At 39.8% G+C, this 12,099-nt stretch overlaps 1 protein-coding gene across 1 annotated transcript; it reads left to right on the forward strand.

Moving 5' to 3' along the window:
- The first annotated feature begins 5,449 nt into the window (after positions 1 to 5,449).
- Positions 5,450 to 10,112, forward strand: LOC141638271 (uncharacterized). The gene is made up of 4 exons (XM_074447678.1): positions 5,450 to 5,666; positions 5,773 to 5,888; positions 6,627 to 8,056; positions 9,320 to 10,112. The coding sequence occupies exons 1-4, from the start codon at positions 5,450 to 5,452 to the stop codon at positions 10,110 to 10,112; spliced, it is 2,556 nt and encodes an 851-aa protein (XP_074303779.1).
- Positions 10,113 to 12,099: the final 1,987 nt, after the last annotated feature.

Consider the following 12,099-nt stretch of genomic DNA (forward strand, 5'->3'; position numbering starts at 1 on the left):
ATTCTATCTTTGAATAATAGTCCCACTAAAGCCACCGAAAAGACTCCATTTGAGACATGGAAAGGAAGAGTTCCTAATCTATCCTATATGAAAATTTGGGGATGTGATGCTTACGTCAAGGCTAAACCCGACAATAAGCTTGCCCCAAGATCCGAAAAATGCATCTTTGTAGGCTATCCTTTGACCTCTCGAGGTTACTATTTCTATAAACCTCAAGAGAACAAAGTGTTTGTGTCTTGCGAGGCTGTCTTCTTAGAACGAGAATTTATTTCTAAGAGACAGAGTGGGAGAAATTTTGAACTTGATGAAGTTCAAGAGCCACAAACCGAGGTAGAGACGCAGAAAGATGTTCCTTCGTCGTCTAACGCGGTTGTACCTCCTCCACTAAGAAGGACGGGCCGAGTTATTCGCCATCCCGATCGATATGTGGGACTTATCGAGGAAGATGGAACACTCGATGTGTTGCTTATGGAAAGTGACGAGCCCGCCACCTACAAGGCCGCAATCTCTAGTCCTAATTCCACCTTATGGCTTGAAGCCATGAAGTCCGAAATGGATTCTATGCTTGAAAACCAAGTTTGGGACTTGGTAGATTTGCCTAAAGGGGCAAGACCCCTTCAATGCAAATGGATATTCAAAGTCCAGAATGGCATAGAAGGACATGACGATGTCTACAAAGCTAGGCTAGTGGCAAAAGGATTTACCCAAGTCCAAGGTCTCCATTATGATGAGACCTTCGCCCCCGTAGCCATGCTAAGATCCATACGGATTTTGTTAGCGATCGCCGCATTTCATGATTATGAAATTTGGCAAATGGATGTCAAAACCGCTTTTCTAAATGGGCATTTAGAAGAGGAGGTGTACATGATACAACCCGAAGGTTTTGTTGATTCTAAAAATCCTAACAAAGTGTGCAAGCTTAAGAGATCCATTTATGGTCTTAAGCAAGCATCTAGAAGTTGGAATCATCGATTCAATCATGTTATAAAGGAAAATGGTTTCACTCGAAATATTGAGGAACCATGTTTATACATGAAATTCAAAGGGAGCAATGTTGTGTTCCTAATCTTGTATGTCGATGACATACTACTCATTGGAAATGATATTCCAATGTTGTCTTCTGTTAAGAAGTGATTAGGTAACCACTTCCAAATGAAGGATTTAGGAGAGGCACAACGCATATTAGGTATCCGGATCTATAGAGATAGATCCAAGAGGATATTGGCACTAAGTCAAGAGTCTTATGTCGATAAGATTCTTCGACGGTTCAGCATGGACAAATCCAAGAGGGGTTTGGTACCTATGGTAATCGGGACGATATTGAGCAAGACTCAATCTCCCTCCGAGCCCCATGATGTTGAACGCATGAAGTTGATCCCTTATGCTTCCGCTGTTGGATCAATCATGTATGCCATGATATGCACACGTCCTGATGTCTCGTATGCCTTGAGCATGACGAGTAGATATCAAGGAAATCTAGGTGAGAGTCACTGGATTGCTGTCAAGAACATCCTTAAGTACTTGAGAAGAACTAAGGACTCTATCCTTGTGTTTGGAGGAGACACTGAGTTGCGTGTTAATGGATACACGGACTCAAGTTTTCAAACAGATAGAGATGACATGAAATCACAAGCTGGTTTCGTGTTTATCCTCAATGGTGGTGCCGTAAGCTGGAGAAGCTTCAAGGAAGTCAGAATCGGATTCGACAACGGAGGTTGAGTAAATAGCAAAGCATCGAAGCTCGCCAAGGAAGCTATGTGGATCAAGCAATTCACGGAAGGTCTAAAAGTAGTACCTACCGCCAATGATCCCATCACTCTCTATTGTGATAATAGTGGGACGATCTTCCAAGCTAAGGAGTCAAAGTCTAGTAATAGATCTAGACATGTACTTAGAAAGTATCATGTAATAAGAGATTTCATTGAAAGAAAGGAAATTGTGATTTGTAAGGTTGGGACGGATGACAACATAGCCGATCCGCTCACCAAGCCTTTATCGCAGGCTAAGCATGATGGGCATGTTACGTCCATGGGACTTAAACGTGTACCAAATTTCTGTTAGATTTTGAAATGAAATAAAAGTGTTGTTTTTGTTCATGTTCATAATCACATTTGTCTTTTATCTTTAAATATTATACTTTGTTACATCCATACGGGTTGTAGAGACAATTGAACCCCGTTAAAGTGAACACGGATTAACATAGTATTTGCCCATAGTCACTTGTATGAGGTGACGTCTCGAAGTGACTAGAGTGTGAGGCGATTGATGGCAAGTTCAAGTGCCATAGAGTCATGTGAGATGACTAGTCGATCACATAGGCAGACTGTTAGGAACATTTTGTCGGGCCTAATGACCGCTTATAGAGTTCTGGCAAATTTATATAGCCTGGTCGTGGCAAGAGCTACTATAGTATTCTAATGAGTCGATTCTTTTGACTAAAGACTATTCGCCTAAGATGGCACAGTTTCAGATTAACTTTGATTTGTGTTACTACGACCTTCGTAAATGGGGTCAAATGGGCATATTTTGGGTTATGATGGTTGTGGCTAGTCGAAGGGAATGAGTGCGATAGGAATTGTCCACCCTTTGTCAGGGTTATAACAATATCTCAGGGCCACTCGAGGAGCAATGAACTGGAAATGCGTGGCCACGCTCCGAAAGTATCTATGATAGATAAGTCCGGTCAATCAGTTATTCTCCAGATCGAGGAAACCACTCTCGATATGATCACTTGCAAGTACGACCTGAAAGACACCTTGCATTGAGTGGGAGATAGTAATAGGACAAGAGAATTGGTGACGCACACTTGTCGAGGACAAGTGGGAGATTGTTGGGAAATGTGTCCTCAACAATAATGCGATCACATGATTTAAATATCATTATTAAATCTCATTTTAAAGAATACAATTGGGAAGTAATTTTGTTATCATCAACTGGTCAACATATATCGGTAATGATTGGTCGACTAGAGTTTGACATTATTGTCGTGTGACGGTGGTGATCAGTTGACCCCTAGGTCATACCTATAGGGCAACACTCTTAATTGATTATTTAATTAATCGTATAACGTTACGAGTTAATTAAATTATTTGAAAATTGACGGACGATTTTGGAAGTAAAATTTACGTATCATATTGAAATGTGATTAAATAAGATACGGTCTGAGTAATTGAATTGTATCATTACTCGGATGAAATAATTGTTTAAAGTAACAATTAAATTGAATGAATTGTTATAAATACAATCAGTTGTGATTTATAAATTGGTAAATTTTTTGGTACAAGTAATTATGATATTACTAAGTCGATATTTGTATGTGACGTATTTTATTAATACGTTGATTTTTAATATGTTAAAAATTACATAACAAATTTATGTCACATATGACATGTGACATATTGACAAATTGACAAAAATAATATGGACTCTATATTATCCTTTGTGCCGAAATTAGGGGAAGAAATAGGCTAATATTGTGTTTGATTAAGATAATGGTAAACACAATGATTACCTTATTTCCTAGCCATGCAAGCCTATTATGTATTGTAAAGAACAACACTTGCATGCATTGGCTCACCCTAAAGGCTCCTCTTACACGGTTTTGGGGAAGAAAAATGATCATTGTTTTCTCTATAATTTTACCTAATAATATACTAAAAGTAGTGTATTATTATTCATTCCAATTTACTCATCAAAATACAAGTTCTAGTGAGAAGAAAAATCCTCTCTTCTTCTCTCTTAAAAACCGAAACATATAAGTGTTTTATAAAAGTTTTGGTTCAATTTTCTACCTTGATTAATATTATACTAGTATTTGTAATATTAATCAAATTAAGAGAAGCCTTGGGTATAAAGCTTAGGGAGAGATCTTATACTTAGATCTTGTTCATTCATAAGGAATAGCTCAAGATCAAAAGAGAAAGGTGATCTCTTTTGTGCCCTTAAATCCGAAATCAACAATGTAAGGACATTATTTCTCTTCTTTTATATTATTGTTTGCATGCATAAAATCCGTTTTAATTTTATGACAAATTATTTTAGACATATATGAGTATGTTAATATGTATAAGAATCTACATTTCCTTCAGATACATCTACTTCCACAAGCACCCTGGCAAAAGACAGTTTTTCCTTAGAAGTAGTAGCTGGATCTGCAAACAGTGGCTTTCCTACTTTACTAGCCATCTTACTCAGAACCTTGTCAGTCCATAAGAAAGGGTCTAGACCTGGGAAAAGGATCCAAATGGGAACCTTAGCAACTCTATCCATCTCCAAAGAAAAAGAAGGACTCCATTGTTTTAAGATCAGGGTATTATGGCCCACCTTCCAAGGGCCTTGCTTCAGAACATTGTTCAAAGCAACATCAGAGTCAAACCTAAAAGTGAACCACCCTTGTTTGAAATACTGAACTGTGGGAGAAGCAATGTTGGCCCAATTTTTAGCAACAAACTCCTGAACTATTTTCAGGGTAGGTCGTCCACCAAGAACATTACCCATTAGAGTATTAGACCACATTTTTAGTTCATCAGCATAATCAGAGGCATCAATATCAACCTCAGAAGATTTACCACTTGTTTCACAAAAAAAGAGATTCATGCCTAATTTGGCAGGAGTATTGAGAGCTTTACACCAATTTCCACCCATAACGGCAGATTTGGGGCCAGATTGTCCAACAGTAGTTACTTCAGAATCAATTGCCACTTTATTAGTATCTATACTAGTATGATCATGCACAGTAGTATTCACAAGAACAGTTTCAGAACTTAAATCAACATTTTCAGAAGGAATTATGGGAATTACGGTTTCAGGATTCACAATTTTATCAGAAACAACAATAGGAGTATCATCCGTAAGAGAAATGGAAGGTGAAGGACGAGAAGAACTCACAACACCAGAAGTAAATCCAAGATTCGCAATACGAGAAGGAGCAGGAGTAATAACGGGTTTCTTCACCGCAGAACCTTTACCAACAATGGCGGATTGAATTAGAGCATTAACAGTACTCTTTCTCGGCGCTTGGGTATGTAAAATTTCATCCGATTCTTCATCATTTTCCACAAAATTGGTACCAGAAGATTTCTTAGAGTCCACGGAAGCCATGGATGGCTTTGATTGAAGCTGCCGAGCACGCGTACGCGCCATGAAAAGAATCAGAAGTAAGGAGAAAACAGAGTTTTTGGAAAAACGGTTTTCATGAAAGAAGAAAAAAGAAAGAGTTTGTTATAGAGATGCCTTAATTGAGTCCATCACACGGTGCTAGTGATTTAAAACTATATAGTATAATTAATTTGTATAACTTTCTTTAATTACATTGAAGTCCCTTAGTTTTTGGATTTAATATATAGTATTGATTGATTGATTGATAGTGCGACACTATTACAATATCTCTATTTAGTTTGATTAAATCCCTTTCACTATTCCGACGGGAACTCCCCATGAAGCAAATTCAATGGAAGCAGTAGTTCCCTCTTCTTCTCCTTTGCGTGAGGAAGATTCTAAGAATCACGATTCTAAACCTTTGAGTGCCGAGTTGGTTCCAGAGGAAGTTATTATCCAGGTCGACAAGAAAAAGCGTGTATCATCGGACTTCTCTCTCACTAGTAAAGTCTCGATGGTCCAATTTCAATTTATGGCGACTAATGAGAATTTGAGCAAGACTCGTAGCCGTAAGTTGCATTGCACCCATGGTCCTGATCGTATGGGTTGAGCAGGTACCAATTTGAAGAAACGGTGTCCAGTTTCTGTCAACCATTCTGTTGTTTTTTTATGTAGGTACATTAATACTGTTACAACGGTTACAAAGGCTAAAAGGAAGAAGGATCATCTGTTCCAGTTCGAAGATTATTATCACCCACCCTTCAAGAAGTATCGGTTATCTTTTTCGGCTTGTAATTCTAGCTCAATTAGTTGGTCTCGTAATAGTTTAAGAGTAGCTAGTTTTCCTATGTTTGTACTTTAACTCGTTTATTTCTTTAATACTACAGTTTATCGTCGTCAAAAAAAAAATCCCTTTCACTATTCTCTTTTTTTTTCAATTTAAATTAGGATTTGTATATTTCATTAGACTTCTTAATGTAATGTACCACCATAAAATAATAAATTCTAAAATCTTTACTCACTATGTCAATTACTTCAAAATTATACTTATAAGTTGGCGTTAGAAATATACATGTGTTATTTTTTGGCTACTGATGTGGAAGTATAAGCTTTTCATCAATAAGTATATATTATACCGAGTGGAATTTTATGAATATTGTTAACTATTAGAATATGTCAAATATTCCCTTGTTAATATGTTCCTAACTAGTCAATATTGTTGTAACCTAATTCCTTAATTATAGTATTTGATATCCTGTAATTTAGGATAGTATCACGTTAATCTAGCTAGACTCATGTATTTATAGGATGCTTGTAATTCATTGAAAGGCAGGCAATATAATCTCTTCTTATACAATACAATCTCTTCTTATATGGTATCACGCCTAACTCGATCAACCTCTCTTCCGCTTCTTCCTCCTTATTCCTCTGCCTCAACCTCTGCAATCATAGTGAACGACATACCCACCTCCTCCAAACCTTCTTTTCATCCTGCTTATTCAGTCTCCAATATCAAAAATTACGTGCAGATTACCCTCGAGACGGAAAACGTCCATTACGCATCTTGGGCCGAGTTATTTCTAAACACAGCGAGTGCTGTTGATGTGATTGATCATCTTGTTCCTCCTAAGGACGCGGTGATCGAAAAAGATGCGACTTGGAAACGTCTTGATGCCATTGTTAAGCAATGGATATATAGCACTATCTCGGTGGACCTCCTTCACACGATTCTCGAACCCGGTTCTACTGCTCAGACCGCGTGGGATCGTCTTAAGGATATCTTCAATGACAATAAACACACTCGGGCAGTCATGTTGGAACAACAATTTACCAACACCCACATGGATAATTACCCGAATGTGTCGTCGTATTGCCAAGCTCTAAAGATGATTGCAGACCAACTCGCCAATGTTGGTTCCCCTGTTTCTGAACCTCGTTTGGTTCTTCAGCTAGTCACCCATGTCTCTGACGGGTTCAAGGGTATCGCTACCATCATTCAACAGAAGGATCCCCTGCCCCCATTCTACAAAGCTCGGTCTATGCTTGCTCTTGAGGAAAGCAATCAACGCATCACTGCTCCCGCGACGGCGGACACTGCCCTCCTTGCATCTCAACAGTCCAAGGACTCGGATTCCAAACCCCTATCGAACTCAAATTCTTACAAAGGGAATGGTAATTCGAATTCCAATATCAACAGGGGCAAGGGAGGGCGCAATAATTATTGTGGCCAGAATCGCAACAAGAACAACGGTGGAAATTCAAGCAGTTCGGGTCGTAATAATGGTAATAACCGCGGTGGGAATAACAATCAGCAAGGTACGTGGACATGGGTCCCTTTTAATTCGTACCAACAGGGTTGGGGTGCACCTCCGTGCCCTTATCCGACGGCTGGTTGGACTGCTCCTAGCAGGCCGCAACAAGGGATCCTTGGTCCGCGTCCGAGTCAGACTGGGCAGGCTTTCTTCGCTCAGCCAGGGACGAGTTCGACTTCTGGAGCATTCGTACCAACTGGTATTGCGGCTATGATGCAATCGCTTGGTTTACAGCAACCGGATGACAACTATTATATGGATACCGGCGCATCGTCGCACATGACTTCCAATAGTGGTAACCTTTCCTCTTATTCTTTTTTGAGTAAAAATCGTCATATAGTAGTCGGAAATGGTGACTTGATTCCTATTATCGGTCATGGTGCTATGTCTCTTGCTTCCCCATACCCGCCTCTTTTGCTAAATAATGTGCTCCACGTTCCTAATTTAATTAAGAATTTGGTGTCGGTTAGAAAATTCACTATTGACAACCATGTTTCCGTTGAATTTGATCCGTTTGGTTTCACTGTGAAGGATCTCAAGACGGGGATGCCGATTATGAGAAGCAATAGCACGGGGGACCTCTACCCATTACATGCCTCTACCCAAGCCAAAGCCGCCTCCTACCTACATGTCTTCACCGCCATACCGTCTTCCACTTGGCACGAGCGCCTAGGTTATCTGGGCCCCGATATTTTTAATTCCTTATGTACTCAAAAACATTTACCTTGTCGTCCTTTGAATAAATTGTTGGTTTGCAATTCTTGTCAATTAGGGAAGCACATTAAGTTATCTTTTTCTCCCTCTTTATCTCATACAATTGCTCCTTTTGATATTTTGCATACCGACCTATGGACCTCGCCCGTCTTGAGCACCCTCAACCATCGTTATTACGTGTTGTTCCTTGATGACTATACAAATTTCTTGTGGACATTTCCCATGTCAAATAAATCTAATGTCTATCAAATTTTCACCACATTCTATAACATGGTTCATACCCAATTTAATGTTGCTATTAAAACTCTTCAATGTGACAATGGCCGTGAATATAACAACTCCCCCCTCCAAAAAAATTTTGAGTCTAAAGGAATGTTGTTTCGGTTTTCATGCCCACACACATCACCTCAAAATGGAAAGGCGGAGTGCAAAATCCGTACAATAAATAATACAATGCGAACTCTCCCCCTTCACGCCCACATGCCACCTTCAATGTGGCATCATACCCTCGCCATGGCCACCTACATTCACAACATACTCCCTAGCAAAGCCAACAAATATGACTCCCCCACATCGAGTCTATACCACCGTATCCCGTCCTACACCCACCTACGGACCTTTGGATGCCTTTGCTACCCTCACAAACCACCCACATCTATTCACAAACTCGACCCACGAGCTACCCCGTGCGTGTTCCTCGGCTATCCGGCAAATCACCGTGGTTACAAGTGCTTAGACTTGGCTACTAATAAGGTCATAATTGCTAGACATGTTACATTTGATGAGTCCAAATTCCCATTTGCATCCAAACACAAAGTGCCTGACTTTTCCTATGATTTTCTTGCTAATGACCCATCTCCATATATTCTACAACACATTGCCTCTTCTCAGCCCACACCAACTCCCGGCCCATTTGCCCGTGACAACCCACCCGTAACACCTACACCTGGCCCACCTTCCTCCAACACTGGCCCAGCCTAAATTCCAGGCCCGTCCTCGCCTACTGGCCCTGCTACCCCCTTCACTCCCACCAGTCCGACCTCGACTGCTACCACTATTGCAGCCGATTCACCCACGCCACCAACACCCCATCCTCCTCCCTCGCCACAAATGACAACCCGAGCTCAACATGTCATTTTTAAGCCCAAAATCCCAATGAATTTATGTTCCACTACCACCCTTTCACCCGTTCCCAGGAGTCCTATCACTGCTCTTCATGACCCTAATTGGAATCGCGCCATGAACGATGAATTTGATGCACTCATTAAGAATGAGACTTGGATTCTTGTGCCTCGACCGCCTAATGTCAATATAACGAGGTGTCATTGGTTGTTTAAACATAAATTTAAGGCTAACGGTGATTTTGAGCGATACAAAGCTCGACTTGTTGTTAATGGCAGGTCTCAACAGGTGGGTGTCGATTGTGACGAAACCTTCAGTCCGGTGGCCAAACCCGCGACTATTCGCACCGTACTCAGTCTCGCCGTGTCCAACAAATGGCCCATTCATCAACTCAATGTCAAAAATGCCTTCTTACACGGCCACCTAACTGAAACGGTCTATATGCATCAACCACCCGGCTTCAAGAATAAGAATCGACCCAATGATGTTTGTCTTCTTAAGAAGTCCTTATACGGCCTCAAACAAGCGCCCCGCGCGTGGTATCAACGGTTTGCTACTTATGCTTCTTCTATTGGTTTTGTTCATAGCAAATCCGATAATTCACTGTTTATATTTTCTGATGGTACTAATATGGCCTACTTGCTCCTCTATGTTGACGACATCATCCTCACGACATCTTCCATTGCTCTCCGGGATAAGATTATGGCACTGTTTCGCGCCGAGTTTGCAATGACAGACCTTGGCCCCCTGAATTTCTTTCTCGGCGTAGCAGCAACCAGGCATGACCACGGACTGTTTCTTCATCAGTCCAAATATGCCACTGATATTATCAACCGTGCCCAGATGTCGAATTGTAAACCTGCTTAGACGCCAGTAGACACGAAGTCCAAATTGAGCGCTGATGATGGACCACCCGTCTCTGACCCGACTCTGTTCCGTAGTCTCGCAGGTGCTCTTCAATATTTAACTTTTACCCGACCCGATATCTCGTATGCTGTACAACAGGTTTGCTTGCACATGCACGACCCACGAGAAGCTCATCTTGGTGCGCTAAAACGAATAATCCGCTACCTCAAGGGTACGTCTCACTTCGGGTTACACCTATCTGCATCGTCCACTTCGTCCCTTATCGCTTATACAGATGCTGATTGGAGTGGATGTCCGGATTCCCGCCGCTCCACGTCGGGGTATTGTGTGTATTTGGGTAACAATTTGATTTCCTGGTCGTCCAAACGACAAGCAACCGTATCGCGCTCCAGTGCCGAAGCCGAATATCGCGGTGTGGCTAATGTAGTCACTGAAACATGTTGGATTCGAAATTTGCTTCTTGAGCTGCAATGTCCACCTAAGAAATCAACTATTGTTTACTGCGACAACGTCTCGGCCATTTATCTCGCTGGTAACCCGGTCAATCACCAACGCACCAAACATATTGAAATTGACATCCACTTTGTCCGAGAAAAAGTTGCTGTTGGTCAGGTCAAAGTCCTTCATGTTCCGTCCCGTTATCAGTACGCGGATATTTTCACCAAAGGCCTACCCAAGTTCCTTTTCGATGATTTCCGATCTAGTCTAAGCATCCGTCCTCCTCCCGCTTCGACTAAGGGAGGGTATTAGAATATGTCAAATATTCCCTTGTTAATATGTTCCTAACTAGTCAATATTGTTGTAAACTAATTCCTTAATTATAGTACTAGTATAGTTCCCGTGCAAACGCACGGCTTTTTTAGAGGAGGGTATTAGAGTTTATAGCAATTAATTTACAGTAATTTAACTCATTTTGAAATTTAATGGGAAAATATACTATCGTTGTGTCTCATATTATGAGTTGTAAAATAGAAGGTTCAACAGTTTTACCCGGAATAAGATTTGCGTGTTTTGCAAATACTATTTTGTTACATTGGTTTTAAAGAGAATGATATTATATCATTACATTTTTACATCCACTAAAAGCATAAATAATTAGCATAAATAATTAAACATTAACTGATGATCTTTTGAGTACAATCAAATAAGATATATATTAAGAAAGATTTTATTTATTTATGGCATGTAAATATAAAGAGGATAATAATGAGATTAATTAATGAGTGTAGGGTCACTATTATAAGCTAAATAATTAGGGGAAACTTGAGCGGGAAAAATTGGAGTTTTGTTATTCTTTTAGTATATAGGAGATTTGATATCCTGTAATTTAGGATAGTATCACGTTAACCTAGCTAGACTCATGTATTTATAGGATGCTTGTAATTCATTGAAGGGCAGGCAATATAATCTCTTCTTATACAATACAATCTCTTCTTATATTAACGGGTAAGGTAGAGAATTTATCTCACGTATGAACATTTTGTACGACTATTGACGTATGAAACATTTTGCATTTACCATTAACCCAAATTAAACGTTGAATACAATGTATACATTGCTGACGTTATTTCATCTATCATAAATGTTTTAAGTCAACAAAATGAGTTGTACGAGTACATGACAAAAAAATTAATAAAACAAGTGTCATGGGCAAAACTTGTATATGTAATATCTTTAATTAATCGGAAAGTCTCCCTTACGACGACACTATCTGTTTAAGCTTAAGACGGATCAAACACATATCACTTGCAGGGGCGGAGCCAGAAATTAAAACTATGTAGGGCTAAAGTTCACGTTTGGAGTGTAAATTTAAACGATAAATTAAAAAGAGTTCTTATTACTTACGGGATTTCAATATCTATTTTATATTCCCCCTGTTCTACTCAAGAGTAATTATTATTTGAAATATGAGAGGAATTTTAATTAACTATTGACCGGAATAGATAATGTATACCATATATATACATGATACACCTCTTATAAAAGA

This window comes from Silene latifolia, chromosome 2, assembly GCF_048544455.1.
Source record: "Silene latifolia isolate original U9 population chromosome 2, ASM4854445v1, whole genome shotgun sequence".
In the NCBI taxonomy this organism is placed as follows: domain Eukaryota; kingdom Viridiplantae; phylum Streptophyta; class Magnoliopsida; order Caryophyllales; family Caryophyllaceae; genus Silene; species Silene latifolia.